Source organism: Drosophila busckii, chromosome X (genome assembly GCF_011750605.1).
Source record: "Drosophila busckii strain San Diego stock center, stock number 13000-0081.31 chromosome X, ASM1175060v1, whole genome shotgun sequence".
NCBI classification, from domain to species: domain Eukaryota; kingdom Metazoa; phylum Arthropoda; class Insecta; order Diptera; family Drosophilidae; genus Drosophila; species Drosophila busckii.
In genome coordinates, this window is record NC_046608.1 from 13,682,750 (window position 1) to 13,708,944 (window position 26,195).

General features: G+C 40.5%; 4 protein-coding genes across 6 annotated transcripts; 1 reads left to right on the forward strand and 3 right to left on the reverse strand.

Annotated features, from left to right (window-relative positions):
• Positions 1 to 792: 792 nt before the first annotated feature.
• Positions 793 to 25,692, forward strand: LOC108606334 (centrosomal protein of 162 kDa). 3 transcript variants are annotated; one of them, XR_001915438.1, is made up of 7 exons: positions 793 to 1,776; positions 21,086 to 21,713; positions 22,448 to 22,661; positions 22,723 to 23,354; positions 24,806 to 25,005; positions 25,070 to 25,290; positions 25,356 to 25,435. XR_001915438.1 is itself a non-coding variant. In XM_017996360.1 (7 exons), exons 1-7 carry the CDS (start codon positions 1,099 to 1,101, stop codon positions 25,479 to 25,481), a joined length of 2,631 nt encoding a protein of 876 aa, XP_017851849.1. In that variant the 5' UTR covers positions 795 to 1,098; the 3' UTR covers positions 25,482 to 25,692. The 3 variants fall into 3 exon arrangements, 2 of the variants coding, with proteins under 2 accessions (XP_017851849.1, XP_017851850.1); XM_017996360.1 differs by having other exon boundaries at positions 795 to 1,776; positions 25,070 to 25,222; positions 25,356 to 25,692; XM_017996361.1 differs by having other exon boundaries at positions 796 to 1,776; positions 24,806 to 24,993; positions 25,070 to 25,222; positions 25,356 to 25,692.
• Positions 1,803 to 6,030, reverse strand: LOC108606336 (carboxypeptidase B). Its single transcript, XM_017996363.1, has 4 exons — positions 5,726 to 6,030; positions 3,366 to 3,812; positions 3,145 to 3,304; positions 1,803 to 2,732 (listed from the first exon to the last, which is right to left on the reverse strand). Exons 2-4 carry the CDS (start codon positions 3,775 to 3,777, stop codon positions 1,970 to 1,972), a joined length of 1,335 nt encoding a protein of 444 aa, XP_017851852.1. The 5' UTR covers positions 3,778 to 3,812; positions 5,726 to 6,030; the 3' UTR covers positions 1,803 to 1,969.
• On the reverse strand, positions 8,873 to 11,882 carry LOC108604918 (carboxypeptidase A2). Its single transcript, XM_017994488.1, has 4 exons — positions 11,560 to 11,882; positions 10,487 to 10,824; positions 10,060 to 10,420; positions 8,873 to 9,650 (listed from the first exon to the last, which is right to left on the reverse strand). Exons 1-4 carry the CDS (start codon positions 11,880 to 11,882, stop codon positions 8,873 to 8,875), a joined length of 1,800 nt encoding a protein of 599 aa, XP_017849977.1.
• Positions 13,069 to 16,079, reverse strand: LOC108606335 (carboxypeptidase A4). Its single transcript, XM_017996362.1, has 4 exons — positions 15,208 to 16,079; positions 14,481 to 14,622; positions 13,454 to 13,979; positions 13,069 to 13,394 (listed from the first exon to the last, which is right to left on the reverse strand). The coding sequence occupies exons 1-4, from the start codon at positions 16,058 to 16,060 to the stop codon at positions 13,107 to 13,109; spliced, it is 1,809 nt and encodes a 602-aa protein (XP_017851851.1). The 5' UTR covers positions 16,061 to 16,079; the 3' UTR covers positions 13,069 to 13,106.
• Positions 25,693 to 26,195: the final 503 nt, after the last annotated feature.

Here is a 26,195-nt window from a genome sequence, read left to right on the forward strand (position 1 = left end):
TAGCAATATATTGCTATACATATATATGTATATATATATATGCAAGCCTAAATATATTATATTATATTTACCTTTTAATCTACTCAAATTGTATATATTTGGTTAATCAACGATTTTATTGAGCGCAACTTAGTGTTTATTTAATATTTCACACAATATTTTTTTTTAACTCACGACATTTTTTTTTTTCGTATTTGTAGCATTCGGTATTCATAAGCACTAAATCTAAATGTAAAAAGAAATTGAGCAACGGTTTTGCAATTTAATGAAAAATCCAGTTATTTTATTGCATATATGTGTATATTTAAGCGTAACTCTATCCATAAACAATATGAATGTATGTATGTATGTATGTGTATGTTTAAAAGAAATTGTCATATTTAGGCTTACAACTGAGATACATAGAAAACAAAAAATAGCGGACAGAAAGAGGAGAACACAATTCGGGAACAAAAATTATATCTGTATTTATTTTTTGTTTTGAAATTGTCGATAATGTGAAAATTTAAATTAAGCTAAGATTACAACCACTATACATATAAATATTGTTCTTGCAGATACAAATAAAAATTCAAATGAAATGAAACAATTTCCACTTGTGCTTTGTATACAAACGAAAAATGTTGTTAATGCCCAATTTCAAACTCGACTGTTCGACTCTGGTCCGATAGCTTATCGATTGCCTTGCTGGCAGGCGCAGAACTGATAACAGTGTTGGTAAAAGGACATTTTCCGCACTACGCGTGTAGCACACTGTCATCCAGGCGGTGAGTAAACTTAAACAGCAGCAAGAATATGTTGTGTTTTTCTTGCTAGGTGCATTGCTTTTGCTGCAAAAAAAAAAACTAAATTAAGTGCGACAACAAATACGTCAGACGTCGTATCCAAAATTTTTGTCAAACTTTTAATTGAAAGCGAAAATTAAGTTCTTGACTCGAGGCAAAACGCGAAAATAAACAAACCACAACCCAGTGCAAAAACAAAGACAACAACAAACTGTAAATAAGATTGTGACAAGTGCAAGAGAGCGTGAGCCAAAAAGAGAGAGAAAGAGAGTGCAGAGCAGTGGTAGCAGTTGCAGTCCAAACGGCAGCGACCATGTCCAAGGTGCTCAGTCCACAGAAGCAGCAAATTGCAACGCGCCCAAGGCAGCGCGTGGGCGTGGGCGTGGATGTGGACTTGGACACTGAGGTCGCAGCAGCTGTAGCCAAGTTGGACCTAAGCGCAGTTGAGCTGGACTACACAAGCAGCAGCTCGATTATAGAGTTTCTGTCCAAAGAGCAGGACTGCAATTTGGAGGCTGCCGATGCCGAGAGCATATTCCAGGAAGTGAACCGTCTCTCTGACAACACTGACATGCGTTCCGTTGATGAGCTGCTGCTGGAGGCAGAGCGTCTCATTCAACAGCAATTGCGTCTGGGCTCTGGCGACTCGGAGCATGCCGCTTCTGCCGCCGCACAGACGCCCTCATCCTCCTCGGCTTCGCCACAGAGCAGCATAAAGCTAAACACACGCTATACGCGCTGCATTGAGCATGTGAAGCCCAAGACGCCAGCGGCGGCGGCGGCGTCAGCAGTGACGCCAGCGTCATCGGCGCAGCTAAGCAAAAGCAGCAGCTTTTTGGCATTTGTGGAGAATCTGCCTTCCGAGTCGGTCATTTCGGAGGAGTCGACGCCCAAGGATTTGCACAACACACACACACTCACACACAATGGCGGCGCCTTGGCGCAACTGCAGCTGGATCAGTTTGATAATACCGATGATGATGAGGACACGGTGAGTACATGAGAATCTTGTAGGATGTATAAATATATTTTGTTTTATTAGTTTTACATAAAGTTATGTACTAAGTACACGCAGACATACATAAATAAACCATTCTCTCTCAATCGATCTCTCGCTCTATATCTATCTCGCTCTCATACACACCAATACAAATACAAATACACGCGAAAAGTTGAAAGTACATTTATTCCATGGCCTCGGCCACTGTATCGACCATTATCCAGCCCTCGAGCGCCGTTTCCTTTATATACTTTGGCGGCAGTATAAAGCCGTGGGTGCCACGATCGCGCAACTCCACCGTGTAGACAAATTTGGTGCCCAAAGCGGCGCGGGACCAATCGTCAGAGCCGCCACCGGCTATGCCCAGTTGCTCGTGGGTAACAGAGGCGCGATAGGTGGCGCCTGTCTTTTGTAATATGCGCTTGGCCGCCGTGTTGCCGACGCGCTGCAGCACGCTCGCGTCCTTGACCTTGACCGCCTTGTAGGCCCACGGATAGACAATCATCTGGCCATAGCTGTGAAAGGTTAGGTACCCCTCGAGATTATATTTGCGCTTGCTCAGAAACTCGCTGACGGCCTTGGTCTCCTGCTCGGAGGCGGGCTCAGAGCCGCGATAGGTATCACTGCAGGGATTGTTCGAGGAGCCAACGCCAGTCCAGCCAATGTCGAAATTGCGATTCAGATCAACTCCGAAGCATTGCGATCGCTTTGCAGGTGAACGATTCTTGCGCCACATGCGATTCACCTTGCGACTGTAGGTATACCCATCTGGATTCATCACCGGCATGATATACCATGTGCGTTGACGCAAATAGTTTGGCAACTTATCCCAATTGCTCATCAGTTGCTGCAGTATGAAAGTCACTGTAGCCGGTGCAATCCATTCGCGTGCATGAATGCCGCCATCTATCCAAATCTTTTTGTACTCGCGTGGGTTCTCTGAAATGCTGAAACAAAAAGGCATAACCACATGTTAGAGATAACATTTAATTAATTAATTGAATTCGGAATTTTAGTTCCGCTTAGTTTTCATATCTACTATTTTAGTTTAATTTATGAATTGAATTCATCTGATAATTTTTGATGAAGTAGAATATTTCTCCGTGAAAAAATTATCTTTGGTCTTTTCTATTTCCCTTTCTCAAAAGGACCTTATTAGTAGTAAGACTTGTTGAGAATTATTAAATTTTAAGTCTGTTTCGATCATAAACATTGAAATTTCGACAGCTTTATCCAAAAGAGGAATTTGTGTCTCCTAAACTTTTGATTTTAGTTTGTTATTGTCGAATGCGATTATCATTATCGATTATTCGAACAACAATTCTAGACTGGCCTTATTTAATACGATGCTGTACTTACCGCATAACCTTCAGATCACGACCTTCGACCGTCTTGCCTATGGAGTAGAGACGCACAATATCTGGAAACTTGGCGCGTATCTCACGCATATATGCATAGATGTCCTCCAAGTCATGATAATCATTCCAGTGCATGCCGCTGCCCTCGCGCGTTGCTTTCTCTATAGGAAGGGAAATAAGTTTAGAGGATTGCATTCCTCCATCGTTCCCTGCCCTACTCACTTGTGCGTGCGCCTGGTGCGGACTGCGCTGCTTGAACGCTGCCCAGCAGCTCCTCGTCGATGAGCGACTGGACATTGTCTAGTATTATTTGCGGCTCGAGACGATACGCATTGAGAAAACTACGCGCAGCCTTCTGCTGCTCCTTGGCTATGCTTATGTCCAGAAACTTGGAGTTCTCCTTCCACACATTGCCGCCAAACTTCTGTTCCAGCAGCTCGCCCATGGGCATGCTCTGCTGCAGTGCATCGGTTATGTTGTAAATGCGCCACAGTTGCATCTGATCGAAGCGCTCGGGTATGTTGTTAAAGGTGTCATCTGCCCACGAGGTCATGTTGTTGTTGTCGTGCATCAACACTGTGGTGGCCATGGCCAGCAGCAGCAGCGTGGCTAGTTCGACTGCCAATCGCGTCATTGTTCAATTGTTATCTTATCGGGCGACACTTGTTTCTAGGAAAAACAAATTAAAAATATATAGTATAGAAAAAACATGGCTCGTTTTTTAGATGCTGCAGCTGTTTTGTTCATGGCGTCATGCTCTAGTTGCTAACATTTTATTTACGTTTATTTCTGGCTTTTTCATTATTCTTTTGAGTTATTGTGAGCTTGGCTGATTAGCATATTTCAAACTCTTTGGGGGATTTCCAAATAAACATCTTGTACATATTCCCATAAGTACATGACGTACTTTGCTAAGTAACTGACTTGTAATAAAGTATAAAAATTTATAGATTTTTTAAAATGGGTTTTGCCACCTTTCGGAAAGTGAGCTGACAAAATATAGCTCCGTACTGATATGAATAATGATAACGATAATTACTTAATAATATAGTTCGTATTGTTAGCTTTTAAAATGAAATATTAGTTTATGGTTTGCTTGTATAATAAAATATGCTTATTATATTTTTTAAATTTAGACATTTAAAAAAAAATTAGAATGATTCGACCACAAGAATTGTTGATAATATTTGAAAATAGTTTAATATAAACAAAGATCTCAAAGCTCGAATTTCAAATTTAAGCGATGAGTTGACTGTTCGACTTCTTGAGTTCGAATTCGAAGATCGAAATAAGTAACTTTGCTTCGTTGTTTTAAATTTTAAAATTACAAAGCTGTTGCTTTTCATCTTATGAATATTTTATTTTTTAAAGTTAAGCTATTAAGCTTTGAAGTCTAAAACTTTTTATATTTTTGTTGTAAATTTTAAATGCAACTTTTAATGTTATTTTTTATGTCTTTAGAGATTTGCATTTTTTACGCATTTCACATTCAAAAATAAAATATTTATGTGCATTTAATTTTTTTTTATGCTTTTCCATAAGCGTTGTGTAACAAATTTAGCATAAAATGAATTTTTTTTATGCACAGTTTATTGCACTTTCTAGCCATTTGCATAGTTTGTGCCACTGTGCCAACTATAAAATACTAGTCAGTATAATTTGAATAAATATTAAAATGCTAGACAGTTAATGATGGGTCAGATTAGTATTGACTTTACTAGGAGTGTTCGTCAACTGATAATAAATAACAACAATTAGCACGCAGCAGCCAAAAGGCAAATAGAAAGAAATACTATATAGTGGAAACATAGCTTATATAAAACGATACGATCAGCATATATGATTAGAAATAAGTATATATAAACAAATTTATAGTGTAATTGGACTTCTGGCCTTGGGCCAGCTGCCCATTGGTTGTCCAAAATGACCAAGTTCAATGGTATAATTGAATTAGCTACGATCGGTTGCAGTTTAGCTGGCATATTGAATGGATTTGGGCTTATGCGATATGCATGCCAAAGTGACTTAATCTCAAACAAATTTTAATTTGTATGCATTTGTTGTTTACGTAATCTCGAAATATATTTCGACATTTAATCAAGTTCAATTAGCCCCCGCCCGTTTGCTAAATAATTTTGGAAACTTTCGGGTTTACACACTCATAATTGTGCTAATTTCCCTTTACAAACTGCCTGCGACTAGAACTGGTTTTTATTATAGTTGGTATGGTTAGGTTGGTTGGTTGGTTGGTTGGTTAGTTGGCTCGACCTTCGTGGTGATCATGTGTCCCAGTTGTTATCGAGAGACGACGCTATTTCGTGTGTTCTAAATTACAGCGAGATAAAAAAATAACTGGATCAACTTGCACACTTTCCTTGAAAAGTCGTAAAAACTGAAAACTTGTCGCTCTCGACTTGTTGCAACTGTCGAAAATTACGAGCAGTTGTTATTATTACTTTTTTGTAATTACACTTTGCAGTTTTTTTTAAACTTGTTTGTATTGAAATGCATCCGCATACATACACACACACACACACTCACACATACACACACTTAGTTGTAATTGCAATTGTCAAGCTTACATTTTGATTTTATTCGCACTCTTTGTTGCTGCTGCTCCTGCTTCTTCTTCCTCTTTTAAGCTGCGCCGCTGCAGTTTGCCGGTCGCTCTTGTTGTTGCTGTTCTTTTTGTCTTTTGGTTGTTGTTGTTGCTGCTGACACACCTTTCGTGGATGTGACTGTTAATTTGTGGTGACTCTCTGACTCGGACTGTGATGTGCCGAAGCCCGACTAAATGCTGCTTTTGTATGAGCTTCAATTTTTATATGATGCCAAGCCAGGCAAACACTGCGAGGGTCGTTTCCCGATTAAAAAAAAAACCGTATACAAATCAAACAAAAAAAAAAAAAACAACAACCAAACAAAAACAAAAAAAAAACAGTGAGCAATAACAAAATATACAGTGAAAAAGAAACCGAACAGCAAATCAGCGTTAAACAAAATTACAACAACAAAAGTGAAATAACAAAAACCAAAAAAAAAAACTATTTAAAAAAAGAAACAATTTATTTGAAAAATTGCGCTGCTGACTGACGACCGATCTTGGAACGATCGGCGCGTACTGAATGAAATGACAACAACAGCAGGCAACAGTTCAAGTCAAGCCGCAGCAGCAGCGACGCGCTAGCTCTGCTCACAGGCAGCAGCAGCAGCGAGAGAGTCACGCATGGAGCAACAGCAGCCTGAAAGTAACAAAAGCAACAACTGTAGTTTTTTTTTTCTATTTTCATTTCGTTATCGTCGTTGACTGCATACAAACGTACTTGCTAGCGTCTGTGCAAGTGCAAGAGTGTGCGTGTTTGTATGTTTTACACTAGCTATGCTCCCACACCTGCTGCCGCCGCCGCTCCCTTCAAACGAGCAATGACTCTCTTTTTCGCTGCGACAGCGACGTCTCTGCTGCTGTGTGATTTATGATAAAGGCTATCTTTCACTTATACACACGCATACACAGTTAGATCTGCACTTTGCACATGCACATGCAGAGCTTGGAAGCGTCAGCGCAGCTGCAGCGTTAAATGAGTCCAGCTTTAAAATTGAAAGCAACAACAACTGTTGCTAAAGAGAAAGAGCGCGCTCTTTGACGATGCGTTTACTTCGTGTCGAGTGCGTCTCGTGGCAGAGGCTGACAATTCGTAAATTAACACCTCTATTTTGGGCACGAGTACTTTACTTTGAGCTGCTGATACAGTGGGCCAAAGCAGAGCAGCAGCTAATCAAATGGCTTAGTACGTGCTGCATGCAAAGTAAACAAATCAGAAACAAAAAATAAACACCTGATTCACGTTTCACACTTTTTTGCATAAATTATAACATTTATTCTTTTCATTGATACTTATTACGAAGCAGTAATTTATTAATGACTAATTCAATAATTATAGTGGAATTTTTTCCAACTAATTGAATAATGTGGTAATTTCCAACACCTATGCACGTACATAGCTAGTAACATATGTAAAAATGCAATGTCATGCTGTGAGCTATAATACAATTACCAATTATGAATTATTTATTTTTTATTTGACCTACTTGTGCGATTTAATTTCTTTTGCATGTAGCAATAATTTAAATATAGTTTATTTCTAGGCACGTTCGATTTGCGTTTGTTGTTTTCACTTTTAGAGCAGCAAGGCTATTGACACTGTGCGCAGTTAGTTGAGCCCACTGTATAGCTAGTGGTAGGGTATATGATAGTTGCTATAGCCGCTGGCGTTTCAAATCACTTTCTTTGCATTGCCCTAAGCTTTATATTTATTTTTATTATACACTTTGACATTTTTTTTTATTTTGTTTTTGCACCAGTCGCGTGCCTTTCGCTAGCTTCACATAATTTCTATATGCATGCAACATGATGTATGTATTTATGTTTTACATATATTTTTATGTATGCGCATAGCTATGAATAAATGAATTAATACATATTTTGAACGTTTGGGCTCACTACCTGTTTTTGAAACGCGATTGAAAGTGAAAGTTTCCGCCGGTCAAACTTGCTGATCACCTCTCTCAATCTACATATAGACAGAGATAGCAATAGCCTGGCGGCGCTCAGCCCAAAGCTTGCTTTGCTTTCTTTTTGGCTTTTGTTGTGCTGTGCATTCTACAACAACAACGACAACAACGGCAACAACAACAACAGTTAATTATTGTTGCTAAGTGCTTGCAGCTATTAAAGTACTCTTGAGCTTTCTTTGTAGCCAAACTGGGTCACGATCTGTTCAAATGAACTCAATTTGAGTACAGCAAAGTTTTTAAATTTCAATTTCAATGTGTAATTGCAGCTTTTGTTTTTGTTTTTTTGCACAGTATGCTATAATATTATGCGACAAGCAGAAGTTGCAACACACTTGTTGCATTCTTAAAGCTGTAGCCTAACTTTGGGCTTGAATAAGTTTGCTCGTATAAGCAATATTTAAAAAATGGTCCATTCTGAACGTAATTTAGCAAAAATCGTTTGTATAAACTTTACTCTAGTAACATTTTCATTTACTTCAGAGTTTGCAATTTGCATTTTTACCAACTTGAGTGCAATATATATGTAATAATGCTTAAAAGCAGGCAACATTTGTTTTAAAGCAAGCAGTGCAATTTAATATAAAACTTGCTGATTCAATACATTTTTTTTTTGCTAATTTCGATAATTAGATATAATTTTTTTTTATATAAGCTCTTATGTTTTAAGAACTAAAGATAAAATAGAAAATGATAGAAAATAAAATAAATTATACGTTTCTTTAGAAGCTCGATAAATAGATTTTGTTGCAAAATTTTTACTTTCATAAGTGCCGATACTTTCGAGCAAGCTGAGCAATCAAAAAGAATAAAAGCAATAAAAATTAAGATTGATTACTTAGTATATAGATAGAAATTTAAGTATGTTTTGTTGCTCAATTGAAAGTTTGATAATTGAAATAATTAAATAAAGAAAATTCAAGATTCAATGTGATTTTTTCATTTATAATAATTATCTACTTTTTTATTTTATTATTTCTATGAAAAACTACTCAAATATGTTTTTCTTTTTACTTAACCAGAAAATTTAAATTCTTCCTAAAACAAAAAACACTTTATTGGCAATTTTAAAATTTATTTAAATATATGTACATAGAAAAAAAAAATTGTTTTTTTAATTTTAAATTCAAATTATGATAAACATAAATAGTAGGAGCTTACTCATATGCATTGAGCTGCTCGGCAATAGTGCGGAGAAACTCGAAGGCCTCCTCGCCCGACTCCAAAATGTAGTGTGGCGGCATTAGATAGCCATAGCGTCCCAGATCCTTGAGGAACACATTGTAGACAAACTGCGGGTTGATGCGCTGCTGCACCCAGTCGGCCGAGTTGCCCGCCCTGGCCATCTTCTGGGTATAGCTGGTGCCCATGCTGTACTCGGCATGGTTGAGGCGTCGAAAGTTGAGCACAGCCTGGCGAGCAGTGTGGCGCAGCTGGCGCTCGTTGTGCGTCAGGTAGTCCGCATCGCCCCAGGGATAGGTAATGGTTTGGCCATAGCCGCCAAGGGAGATGTAGGCGCCCAGGTCATTGCGCATGCCCAACAGAAAGTTGCGTATGGCGCGTGATTCGGGCTCGGAGAAGCTTTTGCTGCCCTGGTAAAGATTCTTGCAGGCATTCTGCGTGGCGCCCGCTCCACCCCAAGCGTACTCAAAGTTGCGATCCAGGTTGACGCCATAGCAGCCGCTGTCAATGTCGTAATTGCGATTCTTGGTCCACAATCGGTCCGTCAGTCTCGAGTACTGATAGCCATCCGGATTGGCCAAAGGCAGGAAATACCAGTCAATACGACGCATAGCCCGCTCCAGCTGACCCTCACCCCAGAGCCAGGTCAACTTGGCTATGGCATAGCTGAGAGCAGCGGGACTCAGCCAGTCACGCGCCTGCAGTCCGGCGTCCACAAACACGGACCAATTGGCTCGATTGCCATTCGAGATTCTATATAGGGTGAAATATATAAATACATATAGTTAGCATTATATTCATTGCATTGAGATTAACTCAATTTTCTTCTCAGTTTTCTATTACACAAAAATATTTGAAATTATTTTCAATAATGTATGTGAGGAAAAACTTAATTTATTCGAAAAATTCATTTCAATCACTGTGAACTGCACTAATTTTCAATAGAGTTTAAAATGCTTCATAGTAAATTTTGCCGTTTTAGACGGCACCTATCTAGGGTGCCAGAGGTTTTAAAATCAACCTCAAACTAATCTAAAGTCAGCTTCGAGGCCATACAGATTCCTCTTTTAAAGGCAAGAGATACAATTTTGAAATATTAAATTCAATGGTAGCAAGTTTGCTAATTGCTAAGTAGAGTCAATAGTCTTTTTATGAAACGCACCTGAGCACCTCCATTGGTCGCTTGTTGCGCGTCAGTCCAATTTGTATAATCTCAGCCAGATCGGCGTGTGTCTCGAGCGTATTTTGTAGAAACTGCTGTAGATCGCCGTGATCGTGATAGCGTCGCCAGGTGAGCAACGAACCCTCGCGTTGAAGCCAGGGCAGGGAGTAGTTGGCATTGGCGCTCTCGGCCTGCTCGTCGCTCACCTCCGTATAGGTCTGATCGATGGCTGCCTCTATGTCATCGATCATGACATTATAGCTAAAGTCAGATTTCTCCATAAACTTCTGAGCCGCCTCGACGTTCTTATGCTCAATGAGTATATCGATGCCGTCTTGATTGATGTTCCACACCTCGCTACCTGCAAGAAGAGTGCGAAAGAGAGTGTTAAAGAGAGAATGGAAGAAGGAGAGATGGACTGAGCTACCAAAGAGACGCCTAAAGACGCGCCATCGCTGTCGATCGAGACAATCCTCGTGCAACTTCCACAGCTGATAGCCGTAATAACGTCGCACTCTCGAATCGTTGCGATAACGTCGATTTATCTGATATGTCGAGTCCGCTGATATAAAATCAAAGCGTCGCAGATCTGTTGGCGCCAACCACTGCAAACTCTCAAAGGTTGCCTCGTACAATTCGCTGCTATTCATCGTCCACAGCTGCGGCAGTCCCAGTCCGGGCAACGTAATGCTGCGCCACAGCAGCAAATGCTGCGCGTGGCCAGCGGCAAGCAGCAGCAGTCGAGGCAGCCACAGTAGCAACATGCTGCCAATCGTGCAACTCGCTTAGAACTAACTCGCGCTATTGCTGGAAGGTCAAGTTCTTGCGGCTTTCTAGACACAATAATCTTTTATCTGATTAATGCCAAATTTATGCACAAGCTTAAGAACAAGCTGAGCAATACACTGTGAGAAGTCGCAGTAAGTTCTTAGAAACTATAATTGAAAGTGACATTATTTAAATTTAGTGTTAAAGTGGAAATACAAGTTTGAATTAAAAATACTATTCATCATTATTTGGTAATATAAAAACTAACATTAACAGAAAATATTCTAAAATTATTCAGATTCAATTATTAACTCAGTTTTCGCTACTATCGACGTTTATTTTTTATTTTGTAAATATGCCTAATTTTTTTTTTTTTCAATTATAACGATAGCGACTAATATCGATAGATACTATACTTTTTAATTCTCCGGACTTTTCTAAATTTAAAAAATTATATCCTAAACTGGAGTTTTCTGTAGTTAAAATAATAAATCCACAGTTGGGTCTTTCTTCACTTTCATTTTCGATTTTGTTTTTACATTGCGATAAAACTAAAATTTTTGCTAGAACTTTCTGCATCTTTTTTCCGACATGTCTTGCTTTCTCACAGTGTATTCATGTTAAGCTGCTGAGAGTGAGCCAGAGAGAGAGAGAGAGAGAGTGCTAAAGGTCAACAGCCCAAGCGCTGCTGACCCGAACCCAACACCGCCCAGAGCCAATCACTCACCATACTTTTCCACAAATTGATTATAATGAGCATCCGGTGGACTATCGACGTCAGTGCGACGCGTGCCATTGAAGTTGAGCTTCCAGAGCTGGCCACCGCGATAGCTCACATAGTTCTCATCCAGAGCACTGCGCAGGGCCGAGCGACGGCCATTGGAGGCGGACTGCTCCATGGGGCGCAGATAGTGCAGCAGTTGGGTAACTCCGCCGCCAAAGAAGGGCAGCCTGGCCAGTTGGCCGGTGGTGCGGGATTGCAGTGCGCTTAGCGCACAAGGCGCAGAAGAGCAAAGAAGGCTGAGGGCGGCATACACGGCGTATGCGTAATGCATGTTGCGTTTTTGCTAATTGATTGCTGTTGCGACTGTTGCTCGCGTGACCGTTGGATTTAGTTTGGCGCTGTTCACTTTGCGTGCCGGCCAAATAACGGCCACTCTTCGTTAGCCAATTTGTTCTCAATTCTTCTGCACAACAATAGGCCACTGCCAATTTGCATAGTTAAATTTGCTGTTTTGCATTTTCGTCGCTGTCGCTGTTGCTGTTAACTTTTACTTTGTGGCGCGATTACTGAACTTACGACCTGTTTGCTGCCTTAGATTTCAATCTGAGCCAACTGTCATACCCATGAAAGTTGTCTCTCCGCTTCTGTTTTGTTTTCATATTTGTGGTTTTTATTTTGATTATTTTCGCTAAATACCGTTGAGGTAACATTCCATGTCGAAGCTTTAAAGCTCAGACCAAGGGCCGCAGCTAACAGCAGCTGTCTACAGTGCTGATTGCCTAGGGCGACTTTTTTTTGTGTGTTTATTTTTAGCTTGCATGCTGGAAATTTAAGTTTATGATACCCGTATGATTTAATATATAAATAAACAGTTTTTTATCATAGTTATTTATTTTTTAGAGCATTGTTATACAATTTAGGCTTAGATAAAATTGTAAAAATCCTCCAAGTACTAAATCTTAAATCGGAGTTTTTCATAATTCAAAAGTTCAAAAATATAAAATAATAATTTCAAGGGCTTATTTTAAACTTTTTATATTATAGTTTTTAAACTATTTTCTCATGCAACAAACAATAATAATAATAGTATTCTACTAGTCCTGACTAAGTTGTTGATTAAATATCATATTTGTCCTTATGTGTTGTCAACATTTGTTTGTTGTATTCTTCAATCTTTTAATTTTATTACAAGCGTGATTTACTCTCTGTTATGATCTGTTCAATAATTTTGCAAGTTTTCGCATCAATCAATAATTTCGAAAATAGTGTATGTGGTTTTTGAATTCCATTGGAATATTCGATACTTACTTTGGTCAGCTTTTAGGTTTATAAAGAAAACATAGATTTGCATTTGTTTTTTGTTGATTTTGCTAAATAAACATGTCTCAGTCTATTTGTTTATGTTCAATTTGTCTAATTACAAGTAAACAAATAAATAAATAAATACGTATAAAATAAATAGCGATAATAAATAAATAAATTTAAGACAAGTGAAAAAAAAAAACAAAAATCATTGCGCTAAACTAAGTTGAGTTGTGGCTGTGGCTTGGAGCAATTAGCGCAGGCGACGACGATTGCTCTTGCTGCGTGCCTCCGTGTTGTGCCCCTGGGCAATGGCGCGGGCCACGGTGTCGGCAAAGGTGTAACCATCCTTGCCATTGTACTGGATGAACTGGGCGGGCAGCACGAATCCGTAGCGACCCGTATCGCCCATTTCAATGGTGTAGGCATACTTGATGCCCGCAATGCCCTTGGCCCAATCATCGGAGCCACCGGCAGCGGGATAGAGTGTGGTGGCGGCAGAGCCAACGGTGTACTTGACTCCCGAGGACTTGGTGATAATCTGTGTGGAGCGAACAGTTAGTGGGCTATACATTTTGCTTTGGGGTTCTCCTAGCTTACCGATCCCGCTTGGCGTGCCACGCGATCCAGGTCAGCACGATCCTTGGTTAGCTGATAGTCATAGCCCCAGGGGTAGAGAATGTACTGGCCATAGCTGTGGAACGATAGATACGCCTGGAAGGTGTCGCGTGGAAAGCCGCTGATGAATTTGGAAATGTAGAAAGTCTCTGGCTCGGAGAACGCCTTGCTGCCGCGATAGGTCTGCGAGCAGGGACTGGCCGAGGTGCCCTTGCCGCCCCACTTGTAGCCAAAGTTACGGTTCAGGTCCACACCCGGACACTGCCGGCCATGGGCACGCATGTTCTTGCGCCACAGGCGATCCGTGGTGTGGGAATATTCGTAGCCATCGGGATTGGCCACCGGATGGATGTACCAGTTGATATTGCGCATATGCTCGGGCAGATCCTCCCAGCCTTCCACCAGCTGATTGGCTACATATGTTACGGTGGCCGGACTAATCCATTCGCGAGCATGCATGCCGCCATCCATCCAAATTCCGGGATTATTAGGGTTGCCATTCGATATTCTAGAAAACAATTAAGTTGGGGTTTCATTTTTATGGGCTGCAAATTCCATATTGGATTTAAAAACTTATGATCATAACTTTATAAAAAATTTTAAAAAAAATAATACAATAATGTGTTTTAAATTTAACTATTCAAATGTAATAATTTCTTTTGATTTGATTGCATAAGCAGCAGCAGTTCACTACTTTAAAGTAAAATTAATTAGATTCAATTTTTCAAAATAATTTATAGGAAATTTTAAATAATACTAAAAATAACAGTAGTTTCAATAAAATATTAAACTTGTTGAGTTGCTACGTTTCTTTTTAAATTTAATAAGTAATTTCAAAAAATTATTCTTAACTTTGTTTTCAGTAATTCGATATCAAAATTGAAATTGAATTTTTATTCCTTGCCACCACTTATAAATTCGATATTATGCTCAAGAATTTTAACCCTATACACAGTTAAAGTTTAAATTTGAAATCTTAAAGATTAGATTATAAATTTTGTGCACTTACTTGAGTATCTTGAGTGGTCGCTTCTCCACCGAGTAGCCAATTGTTTCCGCCGTGCAAATATCCGGATAGGTCTTGGCCATGTAGTCAATGAAGCCGTGTATGTCCTCCAGACGATGATAGGCCTGCCAGGTGAGGCGATGACCTGCCCGAGCCGCAAACAATAAAGGAGAGAGCACACAAAAGTTTTTATAACAACAAGTTGGCAAGCTATGGCAACAATAAAGGCGCAACCCCTAACTGAGAACCCCTCGAACCCCTTTGTGGGGTGCCCAGGACCAAGACCAAATCCTAGCTGAGGGGACAAGGCAAGTGTCAAGTGCTTTGCAAGAAAGTTGGCGCACTGCCGCGTTAAGCGTTGCAATGGCTCAATTTCTGGCAGCTGCCAAGGAAATTGCGTGTCCTGTTCCCTGGTTCCTGTTCCTTGTGCTATCCTGTGTCTGTGCATTATTGATTAAACAAGTTTATGCCCGCAGGAGTCGCTGCAATGCGTGTTGCGCTTAAGTTCAGGGTGCGGCAAAGAATGTCAAAGCTGTCACGTCAAGAAGTCTCCACCCCCCCTTTCCATTCCCATCCCCCTCGGCCTCTGGCTGTCACTTGTCGCTTTATGAACTTTTCGCACGCCCCCCTTTGGGCATTAGACTGCATTAAAAGCTCGTTTACGGCGACACCTTTTGGCCCGATACCAAAAAAAAAAAAAAAAAAAAAAAAATTGAAATGGGGAACTCACCCTTGCGATTCTGCAGTTCGGCAATTTTCTCTGCTGGCGGATTTTCCACTTCGATGACTTGCTGCAAGTTATCGATAAGCACAATGCGTGAGAGATTAGCGGAGCGTATGTGGCGCTCAGCGGCCGCCAGCACTTGCGGCTTCAGCAGATAATCCACCTCCTGCTTGACCTCCTTCCACAGTTGCCCATCGTACTTGGACTGCAGTTCATCGGCCAGCTTCTTGTCCTTGTCTGTTTGCACCACAATGCGCCATAGCTGGGCGCCGTCATAGCGACGCAGCTGCGAAGTCTCCAGCTCCACCTCGGGCTCCACCTTGGGCAAGTCCTGCTCGGCGGGCATAAACGAGGCGTTCACATAGTTCAGCACGCTGTCCAGCACTTGCACCGGCTCCACAGCAGGTATAATGGTGGTGAGCATGCTTTGCTCAACGGGTTTGGGTTCCATGGGCAGCTGTTCCACGGTCACAATGGGTTCAGCTGGCTCCTCTTGCTCCACCTTTTCCATTGTTTCAATGGCAATGGGTTCAGGCTCAGCTTCAGCTACAGCTACAGGCTCAACTGGCTCCACCTTTTCCATGGTCTGCTCCTCTATTGCGCGCTCAGTCTCATTTTCAGTGGAATCCACCACGGGCTCCACTGGGTCCACAATCTCCACTGGCTGCTCGGTAACTTGCTCTGGCTCTGGCTCATTCGCTGCTGCAGCTGGCTCCTCCACATTATTCACCTCTGTAGCTGCCACCATGACTTGCTCATTCAGTTCGCTCATAACTTCATTCAGTCCCTGCTCAATGCCCGTGGCTAGAGTTTCCAGCATTGTGGCTTCAGTGGCGTCAGTAGCAACTACACCTGACATGGACTCAGCTTCAGCTTCAGCCATAGTCTCAGCTTCAGCTTCAGCTAGAGTCTCGGCCTCAGCAATGGTCTCAGCTTCAGCTAGAGTCTCAGCCTCTGGCACTGCTTCAGGCTCAGTCTCCAGCTTGGACAACGACTCTGTTTGGGTTTCAACTTCAGCTACGGGCTCTGCTGCTTCATCAGCTACAACTTGAGCCACTAGCTCGGGCTCGGGCTCGGACTCAGGCTGAACTGCAACTTCAGCCACTGGCTCTGACTCTAACTCTGACTCGGCTTCAAGTGCAGCCACTGGCTCGGCTTCCATTTCAGCTTCAACCACTGGCTCTGGTTCCGTCTCTGACTTTGAGTCTGTCTGTGGCTCTGCATCCTGCGCTGGCATCTCATCATCAGCCAGCACTTGCTGCTCTGCTGCTGCTGCTGCTGGAGCAGCTTCTGTTACCGTTTCCATTATGACATCAGCATGCTCCAGCTGCGCTTCTTGGCTGCTAATAGCTTGGGGCTGCTCCACCACATGCTCCTCGATCACTTCAGGCACCATGACCACAGTCTCTGTGGCTGCTTCAGCTTCAGCTTCAACTGCAGCTGCAGTCTCTGCGGCTGCTTCTACTTCAGCTTGCATCTCTTGTGGCACTTCTGGCTCCGCTGGAGCTTCAGCTATTGGCTCTGGCATGAGCTCGGCCACTGTAATATCACTGGGCAGCTCCACCAGCTGCATGGCGGGCGTATCATCGCTCTCCAGCATTAGCATGTCGGCGCTCTCGCCGGGCGCGCTGCTCTCTGGCTGCGCTGCTGGCTCCGTTTCAATCGTATTCTGCTGCACATGCTCGGCATCGTCCAGCTGGCTGGCCACTGACGCTGGCAGCAGCATATACATATCCGTCTGGCCATTCGACTGCATGGGCGCCATCTTCATGTCGTCCACCAGAATAGCGCTCTCTGTGGCGGCTTCAGCTTCATTTTCGGCTGCATTCAGCTCGTTGCGTTCCAGCGCCAAGCGATCCAGCGACATGGACACAGTCGACTGACTGCATAGCAACAGGCAGAGGCAGAGGCACAGGCTCAGGCTAGCTGCTCTCAATCTTGATCTCCCGTTCAACATCTTTGCGAGATCTAACACTAAATCGTAATGAGACATGTCCCATTGCTGGAGTGTCGCTTTTATACCAACGCTGGGAAAGTATTGCCATTTCATTTTCGATATTTTTTTATTTTTCTCTCTCGCTGCGTGGACAACAACAGCAGCAGCAGCAGCAGCAGCAACAGACGTCAGTTGACGCGACGTCGACGCCGCAGTCGCCGCCAACGCCAGTGGACAAGCTCAAAAGCTTAAGCGCTGTGCCTGCTTGCCTGCCTGCATTTGTATGTATGTGTGTGTGTGTGTGTGAGCAATCGTGGTATGTATGTAAATGCGACGATGCCCCGTTGCTTGGCGTGTTCAGCTTCGTATTATAACAACAACAACAACAAGAGCACAACGTGCACGACGCTCTCTTCCTGTGTCAGCTCCGTTTATCGCTTGCATGAATCTTCCATAAATGTGCGCTCAGCGCTTTGCATTGCTCTTGTTGTTGCTGTTGTTGCTGCTATTGAACGATCTTTTATGTTAATTTCTCATATCCAAGCGCGCAGACAAATGTCGCCAACGGTCAAACACACAGAAAATGCCAAAACGCCAACGCTTAACGTTCGCTTTCTTTCATTTCTAGTTTAGTGCGTGGGTAGAAAAAGACGGAGAGGGAGAGCGCAAGCGAGAGAGGCAAAGAGAGAGAGGTAGCATAAGCTAACTCTGGGTGGCACATGCTTATTCATTGGAATTTAATTCCATCAACAATTGCGAGGAAATATTGAAACGCACTCACAAACGAACCGCAATAAATTTTAGAGAAAAATTGAATACATCATATGCGACAACAATTAATATTTACAATTATAGACTACAATGTGCACAGTGGACACACACCAAGAATTATTTTAATTCATTTATTTTTGTGTGCAATAACATACAACTATATTTTAATGAACAATAATAATAATACTTTATTTAAAAATAGTTTGAAATTACTATTTTAAATAATATAATTCAGAGCACTTGTGCACAGTGGGTTGTAAATCAGAATTGCTTTAATTCTTAAATTGCACAAACATAAATGAAAGATAAAAAAACAATGATAAAGTTGAAAATTTATTCGCTACGGTAACTTGATCTTTTTTTAAAGAGTCCGCTTTATGCATACATTTTTTATATGATATAATAGCTGGCTCGACAGAAATCTCGTAACAAAAATAAACATAATTAATGTACACAAAAATATCTGATTGTTTTTTTTTTTGCCATGGCAGGCAGAAAAGAGAAAAATAAAATAAAAAATTAACATACGTATATATGTATGTATGTATTTACAGCAGACATGAATAAATAAAATTGCAGCTTGTTATTGTCATTAAGCTGATATTTGAATCGACTTTCTATATGCACAATTTACTTTTTAGAAACCCACTGCACTCTTACCATGCCCCAATTAAAGAAACTCTGAGCTCTGAGCTCAATAACAATGTGTTAATTGCCTCATGCCACAGAACCAGGGGCGGCAGTTAAGTGCTGCTTATATTGTTATTGTTGATTATTCATTTTATACGCCTGTCTGCAGATCGAAAATGAAATTTACTGCAGCCTGCCTCCGTTTAATCGATAAAGAGTCTCGACAGTTCTGACATTCAAGTGCGTATTGAAAAGACTTTACGCTTTACGTTTTCGTTTTCATTTTCGTGCTTATTGACATGATTTCTGAATTAGACATAAAGCACAACTCAATTATTAGCATTGCTCTTTTGCCCACGCTCTTTGCTCTTTGCATTGAGTGTGCTGCTCTTGAATAAATCGGCCCAGAGCTAATGCCGGCGCTCCTTTCACTTTAAGTGCGCATATGACAATTGATTAAGAGCAAGAGCGCGCGCAGTTACAGTTAATTGCCAACTTAAGCTTGAGCATGTAAACGAGTGAAATTGTCCTTAATTTACAAGTGTTAATATATAAAAAAAAAAAATAAATAATATTATTAATTGTTAAAGGCAGGGCAACAATAGCATACTATTGTGAGTTGATAGCCAGCTCATTTCTTTCATTTCCATAAATACTTTCGACTTAATTGAAATACATACATATTTATGTAAATATATTATGACTTGTTTTTTGTTTTTCGTTTACTGTCTGTACATTTTTCAAAAGTATTTTGTTAACGTCGTGTAAATAAAATGGAAAGCGAGCTTCAAATATATTCAAGCCAAGCACGTATGTGTATGCATAACAGCTTAAGAGAAAGAAGCAGAAAAAAACAAAACATGAACTAGTTAAGCAGCAGTGGGGGAGCTAACAATTTGAAAAATTGACAGCTGACTCTCTTCGGGCTTCAAGTAGAATCTATCATCTCGGCTCATTTAAGTGACGAAAACGAGAGTGCAGCCCAAACAAGCGCAAGTGCTAAAGAGCGAAAACAAAAAGAATACGAATTGAAATAAAAAAGTAAAAAAAACCCCAAGCAAAAATAAAAAAAAGCGCTTAGTAATGAGATTTGAAAAGCAGTGCACAGTTGCTGCCCATATATGTTCACATGTGTGTGTGCATGTGTGTGTGGGTGGACAATAGACATTAGCTGGATGGCTTTTGCTTTGAGGAGACAGCGGCAGCAACTTTCTTCTTGAACTGTTTTCCGTTGCTCTTATTAAGTGCATTGTTGTTATTGTTATTGTATCGACTGCTGCTGCTGCACACACACACAAACACACACCCACACACATACATACAAACGCCTACACACTGCCATGTATCATTATCGTCTTGATAATTATCACATGTAATTTTGAGCGTTGTCTTTTTGTTTTTGCAAGCGCTTAGCCTTGTTAAATTTATTTGGGAAACTCTTGCGCACAGTGGTTGCAACTTCAATTATAATAGAAATTGAAAATAGATTTTTAATTTTCACTTTCATAATAAAATTTGTAAGCTATTTTTAAATTTTAATTATTATTTTACTATAAAAATTTTAAATTTAATTTATATTTTTTTATTTTATGAAAATAACTCACATTTCGACCTTTTTTTTAATATGAATTGAAATAATAATAATAATATAAATGTAAAAAAGCAATACAAAAAATTAAAATAAATTAAAATTCATAAAGGTAGCTATTAAATATTTGTTTTATTTTTATAAATACAATTAGATTCTATAAAAATTATTGTTGACTTATATATTTTAATGCTTAAAATTAATGATCAGGGCTTTTTCAAATAATTCAAAACTAATTTAATACTGTTGATGAGAAACCTCGAAAATCGGTACCTAATTATTACTGATTAATTTTTTTTATAATAAAAACAGTATCTGATTTTTGTTAATACTAAAAAAACCTAAATTATAATTTTGCAATTTGAATCTCGTATATTGATTAGTTAAAATTTTAAAAAAATATCAAAGCATTTTATAGTTAGTTATTCACTTGCTACAACTAACTAACATTAAAAAATGTGTGTACATATTTACTTAAATTTTTAAATTTATTATTATTATTTACTTGCTAATCAGTTGAGCGCAAAGAAAACTTTTGGCGAGCTGTGTGCAAATTCTAATTAATTATCAAAATCGAAATAAGAGTTTTTACCAGCGAGTTGTGCCCACTGTAGTGTACAGTGGGTTGCGTAGTTGGTGTTCATGTTGTTTGGCAGCAGAGAAACGTGGCTCGCATTCCCATTTGCCCATTTGCATTGAGTTGAGGGTTGGGCAGCCAAATGGGGCTTGGGTTTGGGTTTGACGCTTGGAAACTTGGCTGTTGCTCATTGTTTGCCGGCTTGCTAAGTGAGTGGGTGGGTGGGTGGTTGGTTCGGTTGCTTTAGCAGTTGTTTTTGTTATTATTGCTATTTTGCCGGCATTTGGCTGTTGGCATTGGTAGAGACCAAGACGTAGCCCAAGGCGCCGGGCATTTGGCAGTTTGGCCTGAGCTAATCCAGATTTTCGTTTTCGCTTTTCAGATGGAGGAGATTACCGAAGCGGAGGAGTGCGTAGTTCCAAGGGAGCGACGTCGCAGCGCTGCCACGCCAACTGCAGCCTGGAGCAGATGCCAACCTATCGCGCCCATGGCCAGCTACAAGGACAAGGCCGTGGGCAGCTCGCCCAAGCATCTGGTCCACACCCTGAGCTCACCGATTGAACCGCTGGCGGCGGCCTGCAATGTGTCGCGCGAGCATGCGCTGAAGACCGAGATTGAGCAGCTGCAGGAGCAGCTCAAGGACACCGAGGAGCGCTTGGCCTCGGTGCAGCTGCAAAGCGAATCCTTGTCGCAGACTCAACGCGCTCTGCGCGAGCACAACAGCCGCCTCCAGGAGGAGTCCGAAATGCTAAAGCTGGACGTGCAGCATTTAAAGGAGTGCGCCGGCATGTTGCGCTCGGAGCTGCAGGCGGCTCGCCGGGATCGTGACGAGGCTGTGCAGCTGGAGCGCTCGCTGCGCAGCGAGCTGGAGGAGGTGCATCTGGAGCGCCGCCAGGTGGCCGAAACCAAAGAGAAGGACGCTCGCATCATTCAGGATCTGCAGCGCCAGTGCCGTGAAATGGAACGCATCCTCATGCGCAAGCATCCGGACTCGGTGTCCGCTTTGATTGGTGAGTCGCATTTTCTTTTAAATTTCTGCTACGAAAACTTAACAATTTTATTTAGTTTTATTTATTTACTTTAATTTAAGACTGTATATATAAAAAGAAAAAGTATTAAAAAAAATTCAAATTTAACAAATAAAAGTTTCATAGATTGCTCGCAAAATTAATTTTAATTAAAGCTGTTTTTATTCTTTTATTCTGAATATTTGATAAGTTTATTGCACGAATACAAAAATTATTGAACTAAATTGTATTTTAATATAAGCATGACTTTTTTATTTTAATTTAAGCTTAAAGAAAATAAAACAATATTTAAACAAATTAAACATATTTAAGTTGTCTTACAATTTGCTTAGAAAATAGTAAGCAATAGGCATTCTTTTCTTTATTACTATTTGATTTGTGAATTAGTTTGAATTTAATTGATAATGAACATAAAAAATTCATAAATTTTATTTGATGTAACATGTGTTGATATTTTTTTAATTGCTATTATAATTTATTCAAACAAAATTAAAATGTATTTCAAATGAAAAAGTCTTGGACTTGTTTTTTAATTTTTATCTAGATTTTTTTACATTTTAATAGTATTTTACATTAATTGCTTACTTATTTTTTTATTAAATAAATATATTAAACTAATTATATTTAACTTATTTCCTTATTTTAATTTATTTATAAAACAAATAAATATATATATTATTTTTAAACTGTTGCATTGTTTGTTTTTTGTCTTACAGTCGCCTCGAAGAATCCCGGGCTCTGCTCATTGAATGACCAGGAGAATCTCAACAGTCGCAAGCTGCTGGAGCAGCGCATAGCGCAACTGGAGTCCGATGCCAAGGAGCAGGATCGCAAGGCGCAACAGATCCTGGCCAATGTGCAGGCGCGCTTCAACTCGGTGCAGGTCAAATATGAAACGCACATATCTGATCTGGAGACCCAAGTGTTGAGGTAAGTGCTTGCCATAGCTCGCCTTGGAGTAGCCACTAGGGTAACGAGTTTTACTTTGCAGCCTGCAAGAGATCAATACGAAGCTGAATGAGCAAATCGAGTCCCAGGTGCGCACCTTGGATCGCTATATGCAGAAGCGTGCCGATAGATATTACAACAATTGCACACAAACCGAAGCGGAGCTGACCACAGCTGGAGCAGCAGAACCCAAGGGCAAGTCGGCAGCCAGCACACAAACCCAAACTGCTGCCAGTGTGGGCGGCGTGCGTGATCATAGCACCAATACCATCGGCTGTCCCTCGCCCAGTTTGCTCTGCCAGCAGCACTTGTCGGCGCATCATCTGCAGCAGCAACAGCACTCGGCGGGCAGCAGCAGCACCAGCAGCACGGCCAACTCAACGCCAAATACCTCGCGTCCCAACTCCAAACAGAGCGGAGCACAGCGTCGTGCGGCTTCGCTGGCCTCCAAGCTGCCCATATCGCAGTCAGACTCCACGCTGTCGCTGGCGGCGTCAGCATCGGGCAGCAAGGAGGAGTCGCAGCTGCTCAGCTCGGTGCGCAGCATGCGCGTGGATTTGGCCATTAAGAACAAAGCGATGCAGCGTCTGACGCGTGAGCTGGACGATTGCAAGAAGACCATAAGGAAGCTGCAGCGAGATGGAGCGACAATGGGCTCGCTGGGCTCAGCAGCAGGTAAACTGCTTACACACAAATACATACAAATACATACTTGTGTGTATGTGTGTGTCAGTTGGCGTAATTTATGGACTTTCACTGGTCGTCAGCACGTACAAGAGACACAGACAGACGCAGACGAAGACGAAGACAACGACACGCAAATAAATTACGCTGATAAATCAAATCCCTGCTTAGACTCTGCCACGCCCACTGTGACACTTTTTTCTCTTCATTTTTGCACCCATTTAGTTCAATTGCTTATTACTTGTGTGTGTGCGTGTGTTTGTGCGTGTGTCTTGGCATCTCGGCCACTTGGTTATTGGTTATGTCACTTCAAAGCGCGTGTGGCTCTTGTTTATTTACATTTCTTCGATTTGCATTTGCTTAGTTTTGATTTTTATTTTTGTAATGCGTGCTGTGTGTGTTTTTTTTTCTGCTTTGGCAGCGAAAAAGAAAATTCGAAAGCGAAAGTCAAAGTCAAAGACGTTGCGGACCGGCTGGAACAGCTGTAGACGCTGATTGGTTGTTTGCTGTCTCTCTCGCTCGCTCGCTCGCTCTCTCGTTCTCTTGCTCTTTATGCTTGTCGTTTGTCACTTTGTTCGCATGCGCGCAAGTTTTATAATTTCATGTCTTGTTAGTCGGCATTTCTTTATTTATTTATTATTATTGTATTTGCTGTTGTTGTTGTTGCTGTGCTCTTTTGCTTTTTTTTTTATTGTTACATTTTTGTTTTGTGCACAATTATTAATGCCTTAAGCACGCATTTAAATACAACAACAACAATTGTCAGCGTGCCTAAATGCAAATCTTGTTATGCAATCCAATTTGCTTTAAACAAATGTAAATTTCTTTTCGCTGTAAGAAATTTCGTTTTCTTCATATTTTGGACATTGAACCCAATTGAACTTTGGCACGTGATCTGGCCACAATCGTAATAATAATTGCTGCTATAATAATTATATCACAAGTTAAATTGCATAAAGACTTGACAAATGTAATTCAATAATAATAAATAGATAACAGATGCTATTGTTATATTATGTACATATATTTATAAACTGAAGACCATAGCTCGGAATATCAATACCTTAAACCTAAACTAACGAATCAAAAAAGCTTTGAACTTGTTTTTTAACAATATATTATATATTCGATTTTTGAATCCAAGTTGTATATGCTTAAATATTTTGTTGATATTTTAATATTTTAGGGCACTTAAAAATGCTTAAAATAATTTGCAAACATTTTCATTTTCAATGTGATGCTAAAAATAAAAGTTTTTAAGATTTGAGGAATGAAATAGTCCGGATTTGTCTATAATCAAATAATTGTAATGAGTGATTTGAATGTGTAGAAATTAATTTAATCTACTTCAGCCTTGTGATAGCAGCTACTTTGTAGAAATTAAACTTATTATTTATAATAATGTATTCCCACTGATTGAATAATTCTATTTGTAATTCTAGGCGGCAGATTGGAGAGCAAGCTGGCTGGGCTGTCAGCCAGTGGGAGCGGCGCTCAACGACATCATCATCAGCATTATCCCGACCATATACCGGCGACCACAGAGAACCAGGCGCTGAAGGAGGCACAGAACAAATATCATCTGCTGGAGGCCGACTACAGGACGCTGCACGACAAGCGACTGCAGGATGTATGTGCTGAAGTTAGACTTTGATCACAAGATCTGCAGCAATTGCATTTATACTGTATTTCTCTATTTTATTTAGCTGAAGACGCTGCAGTGCGCCCACGAGCGGGAGCTGGCCTCTTGCAACGAGACCATGCGCATCTTGCAGCAGCGACTCAACGAGCGTGAGGAGGCGCTGACCACGCAGAAGCGACGCAAGGTGCCCGTCGATTATTATGCGCTCAAAGCCAAGGTATAGCCAGCAAATGCTCCAGCTGCAAGCAAATCAAGCACCCATTCAATCAAATTCAATCATGCCATGTAGCTAACAATAAGCTGAGCCATTTGTTTATACAGTTAACTAATTTTGCTTTTGTTGCTTGCAGGTCTCGCTGCTGGAGCGACGTCACTCGGAGCGGGAGGATCGCTTGCATATGCTGGTGGAGGCGCTTAGCAAGGGACGGCTCAATGGTGCGCTGGAGGATCTTTTACAGGAGAACAATAATAAATAATTGAAAGCGATGCTAACAAACTCGCCTATTAGCTTAGTTGATGGCTAATACTTGTAAACCATTTTAACTAAATTGTTTGCGCTTTCAACCATAATTAGACTTATGTTTAAACAAAATTGTGCGTTAACTTTGATCTCAGTTTTCCAAAACACACACACACACACGTACACACGCACACGCACTCAATGTACATATATAATTTTAATATTTATACACCTACTTAACTTATATACTATATATATTTTTTCATATAGTCATAATTAGTCGTATATTTTAGATTTGATTGCATTTGTATTTAACTTATTTGACATCAGCATTAGAATTGAAAGCCCTCCGCCCGTTTTTTTTTTTTTTAATTAGGAATATGCAAACAATTAATGAAGGTTATGATAGTTTTAACAAAAGCAAAAAGTATGTAGACGTATTTTAAATGCAAACCAAAAAGTGTTTTAAACTAGAGTTTACAATTTAATCAAAGCATACACGAAACAGAAAGAGATGCAAATATTGGCGCTTTAGAGCGAGATAGCATACACATAGATGTGACTAGCATAGATAATGTTAAGTGTCTTCTGTGTGTGTATTGATGTCATTTTATCAACATTTATGTAAACTCCATAATTCTGCCAATGAGAAGTTGTTCCGTCTGCAAAAAAATAAATTTGTCGCAAAGCAATGTCCATCCAGAAATAAATAGATTATTTGTTGACTTTA

Bases quoted from the DNA above. Each gene is read 5' to 3' on its own strand.
- LOC108604918 (XM_017994488.1), bottom strand. From the start codon at position 11,882: ATGCATTACGCATACGCCGTGTATGCCGCCCTCAGCCTTCTTTGCTCT. The intron at 10,421-10,486 runs GTAGCTCAGTCC...CTCTTCTTGCAG, and splicing joins CGTCTTTAGGCGTCTCTTTG to GTAGCGAGGTGTGGAACATC. The intron at 9,651-10,059 runs GTGCGTTTCATA...CACCCTATATAG, and splicing joins CGACCAATGGAGGTGCTCAG to AATCTCGAATGGCAATCGAG.
- LOC108606334 (XM_017996360.1), top strand. From the start codon at position 1,099: ATGTCCAAGGTGCTCAGTCCACAGAAGCAGCAAATTGCAACGCGCCCA. The intron at 21,714-22,447 runs GTGAGTCGCATT...TTTGTCTTACAG, and splicing joins CTCGGTGTCCGCTTTGATTG to TCGCCTCGAAGAATCCCGGG. The intron at 22,662-22,722 runs GTAAGTGCTTGC...TTTACTTTGCAG, and splicing joins CTGGAGACCCAAGTGTTGAG to CCTGCAAGAGATCAATACGA.
- LOC108606335 (XM_017996362.1), bottom strand. From the start codon at position 16,060: ATGTCAGGTGTAGTTGCTACTGACGCCACTGAAGCCACAATGCTGGAA. The intron at 13,980-14,480 runs GTAAGTGCACAA...ATTGTTTTCTAG, and splicing joins CGACCACTCAAGATACTCAA to AATATCGAATGGCAACCCTA. The intron at 13,395-13,453 runs GTAAGCTAGGAG...CGCTCCACACAG, and splicing joins TGGCACGCCAAGCGGGATCG to ATTATCACCAAGTCCTCGGG.
- LOC108606336 (XM_017996363.1), bottom strand. From the start codon at position 3,777: ATGACGCGATTGGCAGTCGAACTAGCCACGCTGCTGCTGCTGGCCATG. The intron at 3,305-3,365 runs GTGAGTAGGGCA...CCCTTCCTATAG, and splicing joins CGCACCAGGCGCACGCACAA to AGAAAGCAACGCGCGAGGGC. The intron at 2,733-3,144 runs GTAAGTACAGCA...TTTTTGTTTCAG, and splicing joins CGTGATCTGAAGGTTATGCG to CATTTCAGAGAACCCACGCG.